Source organism: Quercus robur, chromosome 8 (genome assembly GCF_932294415.1).
Source record: "Quercus robur chromosome 8, dhQueRobu3.1, whole genome shotgun sequence".
Lineage (NCBI taxonomy): Eukaryota > Viridiplantae > Streptophyta > Magnoliopsida > Fagales > Fagaceae > Quercus > Quercus robur.
This window is the reverse complement of record NC_065541.1, coordinates 8,522,860-8,540,045: the sequence shown is the minus strand read 5'-3', so window position 1 is coordinate 8,540,045 and position 17,186 is coordinate 8,522,860. Positions and strand designations below refer to the sequence as shown.

The following is a 17,186-nucleotide window of genomic DNA, read 5'->3' as shown; positions in this document are numbered from 1 at the left end:
TTCAATATTAATAAAATATACAAATAAAAATTCAATTATATTATCTACTCAACAAAAATAACCACACTTTCTACCTTATTAAAAATTAGAATAGAAATGATTATAAGTAGTATTAAATTTATGCAAGAATTTTAATAAGTCAATCAATTGTGTATATTTTTATGATTGAAAAAATGTGTTTATTTTTAAATGCATTCATTCGTATGTTACATGCTAGCTTTTATTATTAAAAAATAATAATAATAATAACACAACAACAACGTATAAGCCAATGAATCAATAACTTGTGTATTTTATTTTTTGAAAAGTGTATATTACAAATTTACAAGTCATAATTGAGCATTTGTTAATCTTTAACATGGGACTCATAGCCCTTGTTAACAATACCCCCACACGCACACACCCAAAAAAAAAAGTATTATGAGCTGACACGTGCCACAAGTAACGGCTAGGATACACGATCCAAGGCTACCTCAACACAACGCTATGCTGACGTTATGCACAGGAATATATTCAAAAAGTCCCCAGAGCACAAGCAATTTACCTTTGCTTTGGCCGCCAACATTTCCCTTTGACCTTCCAAAGCCAAATTGAATCTCTCTCTCTCTCTCCCTCTCTCTCTCTCCCTCTCTTCCTATATATAGCATCAAATGCCTTACTTTGATACACACATTTGGAGAAAATTTACATTTTTTTGAAAGTCGACACATAAGAGAAAAAAAAATGCATGACCAGAAAGAAAGTTGTAATATTCTCAAAGAACCTCGTCTTGTGGTGAGGAAATTCTTAGCCAGACCACAACATGAGGGACTTGGGGCCATTGTTAGAAGGAGCATAGGAAGGTAAGAGAGTGATAATTAAATGGTGTTCTTTTCACTTAAAGGAATGAACTTTTGGAAGAATTTGAAGGTTTGGATTAATGGGGCGTTTTGGTTTTTTTTTGCAGGTTTGAGCTGAAATACTTTGATCCTTTTCTTGTACTTGATGAATTCTCAGGTGGGCTGTCTCTGCTTTCCTCTGTTGCTTCATGAAAACATGTTGGGTCTCTATACATGTGGTTTCATTTTTCTTAAGAGTTAGTTGTTGAATTTTGCAGTTACTGCTCCAGCTGGATTTCCTGATCATCCACATAGGGGTTTGATTATTGACCTTTAGTCTCGTTGAAAATATTTAAAATCTAACTGTTGAGAATTGGGATAAACATAAGATGATTCTAATTTTTTTCTTTTTTCTTTTTTCCTCTTTGCAGGGTTTGAGACAGTGACCTACATGTTGCAGGTATTTTCAACTGGCCATTGCAGCTCATGGCCTTTCTTTTCCTGTGTGTATGCAAACTTTTTGGTCAAGCAAACTAAAAATAATCACTACTTCAATTTACATATATGTCAATAAAAAAGAAATACATAAACACCCACAGCATACTTGATATTTGTCTATTATGGTTATAATTAACATGAAAATGTCATATTCCACGTTTAAAATGATTGGGGGGCACACAGTAGTCATTTTAATAATGAGATAGAGAAAGACAAAGATATGCGTGTTTCTAACTACCATAGATGTCGATTTATTAATAATTACGTTACTTATTAATCTCAATTTATCCAAGATATTTTTTTTGAGAGTAAAAATATTATATATAGTTGATTGGTCAATATCTTGAGTTTATAAGCTGAATAGATACCATTACTCACAACTCGTCACGTGACAAGTTTTGACAAAAGTTGTATAAGTTTTTGCAGGTACTAACTTTTTTCGAATATAAATGACATTTTAAGTCAATGACCCTTGGATTCAATGGTATCAACTTTTAAGTTTCAAGGAATTCTTAAATGCTTCTAGAGTATAGAGGATTGTACTTCTTTCTTTCACATTCATGATAGACTCCACCATAAATATGAAAAAAAGAACATCATTTCTCCGTACACTGAAAATATTAAAAAAAAAAAATTTCAAGTTTCAACTATCAACTTGTTGTTAATAATGGAATTTTCAAGGTAACATTTAGATTTACATCGTTGGCATTTGTCAGCTGTCTTGCATCATATTTTTTTTTATTGGTCAGCCAGTCAGACCCGAGGCATGCAGTTCACTATGCTACAACTGTCCAAGGTTGACATGACCTTTCAGGCACCAGGTGGTTGCCAGGAAAGGTCTTGAAGACAAAATAACCTTAGACTTTGGCTTAATACGGTCAATAATCTAATCACAGTAAATTTCAATACATTTTTCACATTTATTAATACACTTTGATTGAAATACGACCTATTGTACTTGCTTTCATTAATTGGGTCCCTATTTGAACTATTTAGAGGTGAGTTGCAAGTACCTTAAGTTGAAGGAAATTCAATTGTTTGTGTCATCAGGGATCATTCACTCATGAAGATTTTGAGGGGCACAAAGGGACAATAGGAGCCGGTGACTTGCAATGGATGACTGCAGGAAGAGGTATTGTTCACTCAGAAATGCCTGCCGCCCAGGGAACCCAAAAGGGCCTACAGTTGTGGATCAACCTATCCTCCAAGCATAAAATGTAAGTACACCACTCACTAAAGGTTAGCCTAACCATAGAGATAGATATGAGTATGGCATACATTTTATGTCACTATATGATTATTTTTTAACCCAGAATATTATGGGACATAGTCCCCCCCCACCCCCCTCCCAAAAAACAAAACAGAATATTATGGCAGGTCTATCCACTCAATGAAATAGTCAAATAAGTAATATGCAACTTTCCTATCCTGATTCCTACTACTACGATGATTCGTCATCATTGAACCTTTTCCAAAGGTGCTTTTGAAATGCACCATAGGGTGTGTATGCATACCAGCCAGAAATGGTCAGCCTAAACAACTGCCTTTATAGTCATATCCCATGGGGGATAAGTTAATTTCTGTCATGATACTAGCACCTGCTAGCTTTGAACTTCTAGAAAAATTTGAATAACTCTTGTGGGTTAGTGACAGTGATCAAATATTAAAATTTTGAAAGTATTTTTATGCCTTTCAAAGGCAAAACTCTCGCATGAATTTCTTGCGGATGTAGACCTGCCTAAAAATCCAAAATTCATCTAATTGAGTTGTAATTTTGTTTGATCACAGGATTGAACCAAGATATCAAGAAATTCTGAGCAAGGATGTTGCTGAAGCCATCAAAGATGGGATTAAGGTTAGAGTTATAGCGGGCGAGGCCTTGGGAACTAAATCACCAATCTACACTAGGACCCCAACTATGTACTTGGACTTCACTCTCAAACCAGGGGCTCACCTTCAACAACCAATACCAATATCATGGAATGCCTTTATCTATGTCTTGGAAGGTGAAGGTATCTTTGGCAATACAAAATCTTCACCCACCGCAGCTCACCACCTTCTTCTGCTAGGAACTGGGGATGGCTTGGAGGTATGGAACAAGTCCTCCAAACCTCTCAGATTCATTCTAGTTGGGGGTGAACCATTAGGTGAGCCACTAGTGCAGTTTGGACCCTTTGTGATGAACACACAAGAAGAGATTGACCAAACCATTGATGATTTTGAGAATTACGTTAATGGATTTGAGAAAGCCAGGCATTGGAGATCAGAAAGCAACCTTAGTCTTGATTATTAGCTATTGTTTTATTTGGAATTTAATTGTTGATGTCAAAAGTAGGAAATTAATAAAATGTTATTTCTCAAAATTATTTTGTTCATCCAAATTTATGATTTATGAACCACCATAAATTTGATGTACTCATTTCCGTAACATCAACTCCATTTGATCATGCAGTATGTCTTATTTTTAGCTCTTGTTTTATTTAGAATTGACTTGTTGATTACCAAAGTGAGAAATTAATAATTTTGTTTCTCAAAATTTGTACATCAAAATTTAGGTTTTAGAAAATGAACCAACATTAATTTGATGAAATCATTTTCTTAACATCAACTCAATTAGATCATACACCATGTTTTTGACCTTTTTTTGGTGTTCTTTGCAAATCTGGAATTACAATTGAAAGCTGACCATAATAATTTGATCCTGAATATTGAAGGAGATCTGGTTAGCCATCAAGTTAATGGTATCACTACCGTACATGTCCTCTTTGAATAGCTTTCCTTCTAAAACTTATATACCCTTAAGAAATAAGGGATAACCGGTCACGTTATTATTCTCTAAAGTTTGGATTATCCAAAAATATTAAATAAATATATTCATTTCTACATAGGAACTCAGCCAACTTCTAGTATACATATTAAACACAAGAACAGGAGGGTCACTTCTTTTTTTTTTTTTTTTTTTTTTTTTTTGGTAATAAGGTAAGGAGGAGGGTCAAACTTGTCAACATAGGCACCCTGTTTCTGGAGTAGTTCTAGTGCCATATAAAATAGCACAACTTTTACCATAACTATCTTATATGTCAAACTATGACCGATTATATATTACTTTCATGTGAACCTACTACTTTTTCTCCACTACTCATAATCTGCCACGTAGATAGTTCTGGCACAATCTGCCACATGGATAGTTACAATAAACGTAACTCGGCCATTCATGTTTGAAATTGATACATACAAGGGTCTTACCAAAATAAAAAAAAATAAAAAAAAATTTTAAAAAAAAATGATTCAAGGGTGTTCAGGGCCCATTTTTAACAACCCAAAGCAAATGGGCCCAGCAATAAACAAAGCACATGTCTTTGGTGCACATACAAATAAAGGCCAAATCTTCAACACTATATGAAATAAGCTTTACTAATTTCTAGCCCAGCCCAAAAATGAACCCCGATTGGGGCTACTCCTTGAATAGGTTCCGAACCTGTGATATTACTCCTCATCTTTTCTCTATGTGGTAAACCCACGAGAAAATTTGGGAATTTTGGTTTGTTTTATGAGAGGATTTTTTTTTTTTAATCTATTTTTAAACTAGATGAGCAATTTTGAAAATATGCTTGGAGCATTTACAAGAACTATATGTAGCAGTACATGAATAATGCATTATGCATTAGCAAGACACGGGCATCGCTTGGGTTTATTGTTTCATTGGCAAAATTGAGTTTAACAAACTCGAGGTCCAACTAGTATAGGTTGTAAAAAAAAAAAATAAAACCACATGGAACTTGAGTCTCCTAAACTCGAGTTCATGGCCAATAAATGAAAAATCTACCATGAACATGATGAACAAACCCAGCAAATTCAAACCCAAAAAATCAAAACCATAAACTTCATACCTAAAAATAGTCAAACCCAGGCAAGTTGAACAATCAAAGATCAAACACAACGTAGACAATTAGACCCAAAAACCATTTGAATCCACCAACCCATCAAAGGAAATTCATTGAACCAAACAGATCTATTGAAACACCCACTGAAGCCAATCACCAAACCAAGTCAAACAAAATCCCAGCAAACCCATCCTCTCCCTCGCATTCGTAACCCATCAAACTGCAAAACCCTACCCATTGACCATTATGACCCATCATAACACAAAAACCAAACACCCATCAACTGTTGTAACCCATCAGAGCACAACAACCCAAATACCCATCGCTATGACCCATCGACCAACTATGGAGAGAGAATGGGTCTGTGTAGAACGGACAAAGAAAGAGGATTTGAGTTGAAAGCCACCACCACAATGGCAATGGAGATTTGTTGCTAGTAGCGATGAAAGGCTGAGCTTGGAGCTCTCTGGCATGGAGGTCTAAATAAGGCTGGAAATTGAGTGCAAACTCGCTTTTCACGTGTTTTTTATTTTTATTTTTAAATCCACGTTACACGACTAAACCAATTGGAACTCGAGCTTGGCAAACTCGAGTTCCAAAAACAATCTATATAACTAAATAACTTCAAACACATGCTATTCACCATTTTTTTTTTTCTAAAAATATACTGTCCAGCAAATTTTGCCTCGTTTCATCATTCATACACTAAACCAGATATTATATGGCTACATGTTCATTTATTTGTCGCGTATCCATTTTGTATTGGGTCCAGTGCACAAATCACATTAAACTCAAGCCTTACCAGCCAAATAGAAGCAAACAATTGGACAAAATCATGCAATTTACAACTGCCACCATAATAAATATTAGCCCACTCACCATTAATATTGATTGTCATGAACTTTTAAAAGACATCAATCCCTTTGAATAAAGTTTCTCTCCAAACTAGTTTGGAGAGAAATTTTAAGAAGATCAAAGATCAATTGCTATATCATCAAACAAATATTAAAATTTCAAGTTTTTGTAATGTAAAATTATGTATAAAAAATAAGTTTATTAATCGAATAGTAAATAACATCCGATTTGAACAAAATTTGATATGCATGATAAGAACATAAAGAATATGAAATTCAACGGTTTTTCAATATTCACATAAAAAAAAAAAAAAAAAAAAAAAAAGATATATGATAAGTTTGAAAAATTTCTCTCGAAATTAGTTTAGAGTGAAACTTTATTCAATCTCTTTATAACAACAAATTGAATGGAATTAAGCCAATTGAATTGCCTTGATGAAAACCCAATCAACCACCCTCACACATAGTAAAGCTAATATCCATTGACCAAAATCAATTTCCATTTTCAACTGTAGGGGTTTTTTTTTTTTTTTTTGAATAATTTGTTGTTGGAGGCTAAACACCCTTTAAAATAATTCTTTGGAATCCCGACCCCGTCAAAGAAGCCACTCTTTCTTTTTTCTTTTTTCTTTTTTGAGAAGCAAGAAGCCACTCTTTCACTATTTCTATTTTTCTATTATTTTAGCCCCCATATGAAGGAGTATCAAGATCTTCGATAAGGCGGGGGAATTGGGAAGCAAAGTAGTTTGTGCTCTAATACTTTCCTGTTACTTTTTTTTCCTGTTTTATTCCATTTGCCAGGCTTCAATACTTTCCTGTTTGCTACTCGTTATTCTCAATGCAATAGGATTCGTGGTTTTTTCCTTTTCTTCTTTCGTAAGCTCTCCCCACTTTTGTTTATTTCTCTTTGCTCATTTGATTTTGTACTTACATTTACTTTCTAAATTTCTATTTTATAATTTTCATAAATGATCTATTATATTCTCTTTTTTACAAAATGCAATTCATTTATTTTACCTATTAATGTTTTTTTTAAGAGAGTTTTAACATATGGTATCCGCTCCTGATTAATAGTTTTTTATTATTAGACTAAGACACCAATTAGCTTTTACTGTAGTTGGAGATTAAATTTCAAATCTCTTATTCAAACATCAAATATTTTACTAATTGAACTTATTAAAACTCACTACTAATGTCATTTTGTTTCTTGATTTCGATGTAAATAGAAGACGTTCTTCAACACTTCAATACTATTATAAATTTTTTTAATATAATTTGAGCTCCTTTAAAGTGTGCGTTTGGTTTCAAATTAAAAAGTCAATTTATTTTACTATTTAGCTTATTTTTACTAATATTCATGGGCCCTATTACACTTTTTGGTACCATTTATGGGTCCCACTATACTATTTTAGCTAACTTTTACTTTTATCTACAATACTTTTAGCAAAAAGTTTTCAATTTCAACAATATAAGTGGATTCTAAACAGAACCTAAATATAAATAAATAAATAATTCAAGATAAAAAAAATGTCCATAAACTTGTGTGCAATGAGAAATTATTGGGACCTCTTGGAGGACCACTGATGTAGTCCTCCCAGGTCCTACCACCCAATAAGAAAACACCATGTAACCAATTTTTTAAACTCAGCTCTACATCATTACTTTCCTATTAACTTAACTATTGTTAGCAGATCAAACCAAGGTTAAAACTCAACTCCACTTACCCACAACCGGAAACCCAAAATCAATTAGCCAAAATCAAACCGTGTGAACCCAAAATCAATTAGCCACTTTTAACCCCAATTGTGTTAGCCACTTCTCACCCAATTTCTGAAACCCAAAATTTTATTTTACCCGCTCAATCCTCTTCCCTCTCCCTTCTCGCATGATTGGACGAGTCTTTCAAACAATCTTATGTTGGGCTTTCTTTCTTCTCCCTTGGATGAATAGTGAGTACGATTAACTATAAACTATGGCTGAAGTGGTTGCTGGAATCCACACACCACCATTGCAACTAACCAAGATTGATCAAGGTATGTATGTTACAAAGACTCATTTCACTCTTCAATGTATCATTCTCTTAGCTTTGTTTTGTTTTTATGTAGTTTATAAATCAGTGTCTTCTACGTGTTTGATAAAAGCCCAAGATGAGAAAGAATTAAAATAATGAAATTTTTATGTGTTGTTTTCTTTCTATCTAGTTTATAGATATTAAAAATTAAATTTTTATGAGTCTGTGGTGTAAATTGTTAGAACTCATTCCATACCCCTGCCTACTTTTTGTTTTTGGGTTTATTAAATGCCACTCTGTTTCTTTGGTCTTGAAATAGAGCACAAATTCTAAACGAACCTTAAGTCCAAAATGTAAAAATAGTTCATTTTTTTTTTCTTATGCTTAATAGTTTATACTCACACACCATTCTAACCATTCTTTCTTTTTCTTTTTCTTTTTTATTTATTTTTTTCTTTTTGATTTGAGTTTCCTTAGAAATGTGTTTTGTGATGTTTTTAATTATAGATATAAGGGCCGACGAAGAACTACAAGATGTTGAAAATTTGCTTGGAATGGTGGTGCACAGTGAGGAGGAAGCATATAAATTGTATAATGATTATGTTATACTGTTAGAAATATTGAATGATTGTATTGTATTTCTCAAGTAATAGAATATACATAAGTGCCTTTATATAGGAGGCAGAGTGTGTAGTACAAGTAAGTGTGCTATACAAGTAAACAAGGTGGGCCTAAAGCCCACATACCTAATACATGTTAATAGCCCCCCTCAAACTCAAGGTGGATGTGAGACCAACTTGAGGTTGTCAACCAAAGTGCGAAGACGTCCCTTAGGATGTGACTTGGTGAAGATATTTGCAAGTTGATCTTTAGAAGAAACCGAGATCAGCTTGAGAGCACCATGGACAAGATGATAACGGATAAAATGACAATCGATCTTGATGTGTTTAGTCCGTTCATGGAAGACATCATTGTGAGCAATATGAATGGCACTCTGGTTGTCACAATAAAGAGGAGTAGCAGAGGATGTGGATACACCTAAGTTTTTGAAAAGCCACCGTAACCAAAGGAGCTTAGATGTGGTATCAGCAAGGGCACGATATTCTGCTTCAATACTGGAGCGGGCCACATGAGTTTGTTTCTTGCTTCGCCAAGAAATCAGAGAAGAACTAAGAAGAAAGCAATAACCAGTGGTGGATCTGCGATCAGTGGGATCTCCTGCCCAATCAGCATCAGAAAATGCACGAAGAACAAGAGGAGACTGAGCAGAGTAGAAAAGACCATGGAAGAGAGTGCCCTTTAGGTATCGAAGAATGTGCAGAACAGCAGCATAGTGAGCCGATCGTGGAGCAGACAGATACTGACTCATCTGGTGAACAGCATAGGAAATGTCTGGACGAGTGACAGTGAGATAAACTAGGTTGCCAACCAAGCGTCTGTAAAGAGAGGGATTAGACAATGGTTTCCCCCCTAACGGAGTCAGATACGCATTAAGCTCAACTGGAGTGTCAATAGTCTTGCTATCAGTGAGTCCAGCTCGAGACAAAAGTTCAGAGGCATACTTGGCTTGAGTAATATAAAGTCCATCTATAGAATGAGTGATTTCAAGACCCAAGAAGTAGTTGAGATGGCCAAGATCTTTCATCTCAAACTGCTGACTGAGAAAATCCTTGAGTTCTTGAATGCCACTGAGGTCATCACCAGTTATGATCATATCATCCACATACAGGAGAAGTAAAATAGTACCTTTGTCAGTGCGACGAAGAAATAAGGCAGAATCATAATGACTGGCCATGTAACCTAAGCAAAAGATGGTAGAGCTGAATTTGGCAAACCAAGCTCGTGGAGCTTGTTTAAGGCCATAAAGAGCACGCCGAAGGTAACAAACCTTATTTGATTCAACAGAGAGACCAGAAGGAGGTTGCATATAAACTTCTTCACTTAAATCCCCATTAAGGAATGCATTTTTGACATCCATCTGAAAAAGGTCCCATTTTCTGGCAGCAGTAACAGCTAAGAGAGCTCGAACAGATGAGATACGAGCAACCGGAGCAAAGGTCTCTTCATCATCAATCCCATACTCCTGTGTAAAACCTTTTGCAACAAGACAAGTTTTGTAGCGCTCAATGGACCCATCAGAGCGAGTCTTAATCTTGTAGATCCACTTACAACCAGCCACAAATTTCCCAGGGGGGAGAGTCACCAAATCCCAAGTATGGTTTTTAGATAATGCATCAAGTTCCTCTTTCATTGCAATCTGCCATAAAGGGTCAGTGGAAGCCTCACGATAGGTGTGAGGCTCATGCAGTGTAGCAAGGGCAGTGTAACAATGATAATCAAGTAAATGTGTAGGAATGGATCTTACCCGAGTTGAGTGACGAGGTGGAATGTCTTGTGCAAGATCTTCAGGCGGAGCAGGAGCAGGGGACCCAAGCTCAGGGTTGGGTAGCTTGTCTTCAACCTGTGCATCTTCCACCTGTTCATTAAAGGGTGAACTAGGAAAGGGATCAAAGGTATCTGGTGGTTGGACAGAGAAGTCTATAGGAGGATCAGGAGCAACTATAGAAGGATCAGGAGCAGTTACAGAAGGAATATGTGCCTCATTTGGAAAAAGATCTAAAACAGAGGAGGAAGATAGGGAAGCACGGAAGTGAGAGAGCTCGACAAAGGAGCGATGTTCCCAAAAGACAACATTGCGGGAGATACGAAGACGATGAGAGACAGGATCATAACACCGATACCCCTTTTGAGTTTCGCCATAGCCAAGAAAACAACAAAGCCTTGACCGAGGCTCAAGTTTATTATGCTCATGTGGCTGAAGAAGAATGAAACAAGTAGAACCGAAGGAGCGAAGGTGGTGATAGTCTGAAGGTGACCCAAAAAGGCGCTCATATGGAGTTTGATTTTGAATAACAGGACTTGGAATGCGATTAATAGCATGAACAGCATGAAGGGCAGCTTCACCCCAAAAAGGAGTAGGAACTTTGGCAGAGAGAAGAAGAGCACGAACAATGTCAAGAATATGATGAAGTTTTCGTTCGGCTCTACCATTTTGCTGAGAGGTACCTGGACAAGTTAGTTGATGAACAGTGCCATAGGAATGCAAAACAGCTTGGAAAGCATATTGAGTGTACTCAAGAGCATTATCAGATCGAAAAATTTTGATACGTTTTGAAAATTGAGTTTCAACCATTTTTGCAAAATTAGAATATACTTGCAATAACTCAGAACAATGTTTCATATTAAAAATCCAGCTATAGCGAGAGTAATCATCAACAAAGACAACAAAATATCGAGACCCACCAATACTAGAGACAGAGGAAGGCCCCCAAACATCAGAATGAATAAGGTCAAAGATATCAGTGGATATTGATTCACTAGTATTGAAAGACAAAGCTGGTTGTTTTCCTAACTGACATGAAACGCAATCAAAATTTTCTGTAGACACTGAACCTAATAGACCTCTAGAAGCCAATTATTGTACACGAGAGGAAGATGCATGACCAAGTCGAGCATGCCAAAGTGCAAGGGAAGGAGTAGAAGAAACTGTAGCAGCTGCAACAACAAAAACAGGAGCAACAAGTGGAAGACGAAGGTTGTCCACGAGAAACATACGCCTAACTCTGGGACCGGTCCCAAGCTCCTGTCCCGTCCTTGGATCCTGCACAATACACCCAGAATAATCAAAGATAATGCGATAACCTAACTCAACTAATTGGCCCACAGAAAATAAATTGTAAGAAAGGTCAGGAACATTAAAGACACTAGGAACTGAGAGATTGGAGGTTGAAACGGAACCTACATTATGACCAGACATAGTGGAACCATTTGCTGTGTGAATATTAAGAGGGTGTGGTTAAGTGCCTTTATATAGGAGGCAGAGTGTGTAGTACAAGTAAGTGTACTATACAAGTAAACAAGGTGGGCCTAAAGCCCACATACCCTAATACATGTTAACATATACGAATTGGGTTTAGTGTTCGAAAAGAAAAACTTAGATATGTAAAAAATGGTGTAAGACAACAAGAGTATGTGTGTTCGAAAGAAGGATTTCCACGAGATGATGGTGACCATTTGGATGATAAGAAATTCAAAAGATTACAAACTAGGATTGGTTGTGATGCTAGTATTCGGTTTACAGTGACAAATGGTGAGTGGAAGGTTACTCATTTCAATCCTAATCATAATCATGAGCTTGCAAAAGCCTAAAGAAAGATTGTTTTTAATGTCGAATCGAAAAATAACTGATGCTCAGTTAGGTGTAATAAGAACTTTCAAAAAAGTAGACATAAGAACAGTAAGTACATATTCCTATTTAGTTGAGGAAGCTGGGAGATTTGAAAATGTTGGGTTTATAAAATGAGATAGATGTAATGTGGTGAACAAGCAGAAGTTAATCAATGTTGAGGTTGGAGATGCTCAAAGTTTAGTAAACCATTTTAAACAGAAACAAACAGAAAATCCTATGTTTTTTTATGCAATTCAAGTTGATCAAGAAAATCGAATGACAAATTTTTTTTGGAGAGATGGTAAATCAAAAATTGATTATAACTCTTTTAGAGATGTATTATGCTTTGACACTACATATCGAACTAATAAGTATAATATGATATGTGCCCCATTTGTAGGTGTCAACCATCATTGTGAAACAAGTTATGTCATTAATTTCTCTTAAAAAAAAAAAATCATTGTTAATAATGGAATTTCCGGTGTAACATTTAGATTTACATTGTTGGCATTTGTCAGCTGTCTGGCATCATACTTTTTTTTATTGGTCAGCCAGTCAGACCCAAGGCATGCAGTTCACTATGCTACAACTGTCCAAGGTTGACATGACCTTTCAGGCAACAGGTGGTTGCCAGGAAAGGTCTTGAAGACAAAATAACCTTACACTTTGGCTTAATATGGTCAATAATCTAATCACAGTAAATTTCAAGACATTTTTCACATTTATTAATACACTTTGATTGAAATACGACCTATTGTACTTGCTTTCATTGATTGGGTCCCTATTTGAACTATTTAGAGGTGAGTTGCAAGTACCTTCAGTTGAAGGAAATTCAATTGTTTGTGTCATCAGGGATCATTCACACATGAAGATTTTGAGGGGCACAAAGGGACAATAGGAGCCGGTGACTTGCAATGGATGACTGCAGGAAGAGGTATTGTTCACTCAGAAATGCCTGCCGCCCAGGGAACCCAAAAGGGCCTACAGTTGTGGATCAACCTATCCTCCAAGCATAAAATATAAGTACACCCCTCACTAAAGGTTAGCCTAACCATAGAGATAGATATGAGTATACCATACATTTTATGTCACTATATGGTTATTTTTTAACCCAGAATATTATGGGACATAGTCCCCCCCCCCCTTCCCAAAAAACAAAACAGAATATTATGGCAGGTCTATCCACTCAATGAAAGAGTCAAATAAGTTTCAAACTTTTCTAATGAGAATATGCAACTTTCCTATCCTGATTCCTACTACTACGATGATTCGTCATCATTGAACCTTTTCCAAAGGTGCTTTTGAAATGCACCATAGGGTTTGTATGCATACCAGCCAGATATGGTCAGCCTAAACAACTGCCTTTATAGTCATATCCCTTGGTGGATAAGTTAATTTCTGTCATGATACTAGCACCTGCTAGTTTTGAACTTCTAGAAAAATTTGAATAACTCTTGTGGGTTAGTGACAGTGATCAAATATTAAAATTTTGAAAGTATTTTTATGCCTTTCAAAGGCAAGACTCTCGCATGATTTTCTTGCCAATGTAGACCTGCCTAAAAATCCAAAACTTCATCTAATTGAGTTGTAATTTTGTTTGATCACAGGATTGAACCAAGGTATCAAGAAATACTGAGCAAGGATGTTGCTGAAGCCATCAAAGATGGGATTAAGGTTAGAGTTATAGCCGGCGAGGCCTTGGGAACTAAATCACCAATCTGCACTAGGACCCCAACTATGTATCTGGACTACACTCTCAAACCAGGAGCTCACCTTCAACAACCAATACCAATATCATGGAATGCCTTTATCTATGTCTTGGAAGGTGAAGGTATATTTGGCAATGCAAAATCTTCACCCACCGCAGCTCACCACCTTCTTCTGCTAGGAACTGGGGATGGCTTGGAGGTATGGAACAAGTCCTCCAAACCTCTCAGATTCATTCTAGTTGGGGGTGAACCATTAGGCGAGCCACTAGTGCAGTTTGGACCCTTTGTGATGAACACACAAGAAGAGATTGACCAAACCATTGATGATTTTGAGAATTACGTTAATGGTTTTGAGAAAGCCAGGCATTGGAGATCAGAAAGCAACCTTAGTCTTGATTGTTAGGTTATTAGCTATTGTTTTATTTGGAATTTAATTGTTGATGCCAAAAGTAGGAAATTAATAAAATGTTATTTCTCAAAATTATTTTGTTCATCAAAATTTATGATTTATGAACCGCCATTAATTTGATGTACTCATTTCCGTAACATCAACTCAATTTGATCGTGCAGTATGTCTTTATTTTTAGCTCTTGTTTTATTTAGAATTGACTTGTTGATTACAAAAGTGGGAAATTAATAATTTTGATTCTCAAAATTTGTACATCAAAATTTAGGTTTTAGAAAATGAACCAACATTAATTTGATGAACTCATTTTCTTAACATCAACTCAATTAGATCATACACCATGTTTTTGACCTTTTTTTGGTGTTCTTTGCAAATCTGGAATTACAATTGAAAGCTGACCATAATAATTTGATCCTGCATATTGAAGGAGATCTGGTTAGCCATCAAGTTAATGGTATCACACCCGTACATGTCCTCTTTGAATAGCTTTCCTTCTAAAACTTATATACCCTTAAGAAATAATGGATAACCGGTCACGTTATTATTCTCTAAAGTTTGGATTATCCAAAAATATTAAATAAATATATTCATTTCTACATAGGAACTCAGCCAACTTCTAGTATACATATTAAACACAAGAACAGGAGGGTCACTTTTTTCTTTTTTCTTTTTTTTTTTCTTTTTTTTGGGTAATAAGGTAAAGAGGAGGGTCAAACTTGTCAACATGGGCACCTTGTTTCTAGAGTAGTTCTAGTACCATATAAAATAGCACAACTTTTACCACAACTATCTTATATGTCAAACTTTGATTAGTTATATATCACTTTCATATGAACCTACCACTTTTTCTCCATCACTTATAATTTGCCACGTGGATAGTTGTGGCACAATCTACCACGTGGATAGTTACGATAAACGTAACTCAGCCATTCATGTTTGAAATTGATACAATACAAGGGTCTTACCAAAATATATAAAAATAAATAAATAAAAATGATACAAGGTTGTTCAGGGCCAATTTTTCACAACCCAAAGCAAATGGGCCTAGCAATAAACAAAGCACACATCTTTGATCCGCATACAATTAAAGGCCGAATCTTCAACACTAGATGAAATAAGCTTTACTAAATTTCTAGCCCAGCCTAAAAATGATCCCCAATTGGGGCTACTCCTTGAATAGGTTCCGAACCTGTGATATTACTCCTCATCTTTTCCCTATGTGGTCCAAGTCCACATGGTAAACCCGTGAGAAACTTTGAGAATTTTGGTTTGTTTTATGAGAGGATTTTTTTTAAAAAATCTATTTTTACACTTGATGAGCAATTTTGAAAATATGTTCGGAGCATTTACAAAAGAACTATATGTATCAGTAAATGAATAGTGCATTGTGCATTAGCTAGACACGGGCATTGCTTGAGTTTATTGTTTCATCATTCATGCACTGAACCAGATATGATATGGCTACGTGTTCATTTATTTGTCACGTATCCATTTTGTATTGGGTCCAGTCTACAAATCACATTAAACTCAAGCCTTACCAGCCAAATAGAAGTAAACAATTGGGCAAAATCATGCAATTGACAATTGCCACCATAATAAATATTAGCCCACTCACCATTAATATTGATTGTCATGAACTTTTAAAAGACATCAATTTCTTTGAATAAAGTTTCTCTCCAAACTAGTTTGGAGAGAAACTCTACAAATTTCTCATATATTTTTATATTGAGAGTGAATTTTGAAAATCTAACTGTTGGATTGCATATTCTTATTATATTTTTCATGCTTGTAAAATTTCAAAAAGATCAAAGATCAATTGCTATGTCATTAAACAAATGTTAAAATTTAAAGTTTTTGTGATCTAAAATTATGTATAAAAAATAAGTTTATTAATTGAATAGTAAATAACATTTGATTTGAATGAAATTTGATATGCATGATAAGAATATAAGGAATACGAAACTCATAGGTTAAATTTTCAATATTCTCAAAAAAAAAAAAAAAAAAGATATATGATAATTTTGAAGAATTTCTCTTGAAATTGGCTTGGAAAAAAACTTAATTCAATCGCTTGATAACAACAAATTGAATGGAATTAAGCCAATTGAATTGCCTTGATGAAAACCCAATCAACCACCCTCACACATAGTAAAGCTAATATCCATTGACCAAAATCAATTTCCATTTTCAACTGTAGGTTTTTTTTTTGAATAATTTGTTGTTGGAGGCTAATCACCCTTTAAAATAATTCTTTGGAATCCCGACCCCGTCAAAGAAGCCACTCTTTCACTATTTCTATTTTTCTATTATTTTAGCTCCCATAGGAAGGGGTATCCAAGATTTTCGATAAGGTGGGGGAACTGGGAAGCAAAGTAGTTTGTGCTCTAATACTTTCCTGTTACTTTTTTTTCCTGTTTTATTCCATTTGCCAGGCTTCAATACTTTCCTGTTTGCTACTCTTTAATCTCAATGCAATAAGATTCGTGGTTTTTTCCTTTTCTTCTTTCGTAAGCTCTCCCCACTTTTGTTTATTTCTCTTTGCTCATTTGATTTTATACTTTTATTCACTTTCTAAATTTATATTTTATAATTTTCATAAATGATCTATTATATTCTCTTTTTTACAAAATGTAATTCATTTATTTTACCGATTAATGATTTTTTTAGAGTTTTAACATATGATATCCGCTCTTGATTAATAATTTTTTATCATTAAACTAAGACATCAATAAACTTTTAGTATAGTTGGAGATTAAATTTCAAATCTCTTATTCAACT

The 17,186-nt window shown here is 35.1% G+C and overlaps 1 protein-coding gene and 1 long non-coding RNA gene across 3 annotated transcripts; one reads left to right on the top strand and one right to left on the bottom strand.

The window, feature by feature from the left end:
• Positions 1 to 580: 580 nt before the first annotated feature.
• Positions 581 to 14,483, top strand: LOC126694448 (pirin-like protein). Of its 2 annotated transcripts, none has more exons than XM_050390713.1 (6): positions 581 to 842; positions 947 to 996; positions 1,097 to 1,135; positions 1,250 to 1,278; positions 2,367 to 2,533; positions 13,901 to 14,483. In XM_050390713.1, the coding sequence occupies exons 1-6, from the start codon at positions 724 to 726 to the stop codon at positions 14,403 to 14,405; spliced, it is 909 nt and encodes a 302-aa protein (XP_050246670.1). In that variant the 5' UTR covers positions 581 to 723; the 3' UTR covers positions 14,406 to 14,483. The 2 variants fall into 2 exon arrangements, with proteins under 2 accessions (XP_050246670.1, XP_050246669.1); XM_050390712.1 differs by lacking the exon at positions 13,901 to 14,483 and adding an exon at positions 3,105 to 3,763 and having other exon boundaries at positions 617 to 842.
• LOC126694449 (uncharacterized) lies at positions 1,951 to 13,099 on the bottom strand. The gene is made up of 2 exons (XR_007645768.1): positions 12,952 to 13,099; positions 1,951 to 2,172 (listed from the first exon to the last, which is right to left on the bottom strand). It is a non-coding gene; the product is annotated as an uncharacterized LOC126694449 (long non-coding RNA).
• Positions 14,484 to 17,186: the final 2,703 nt, after the last annotated feature.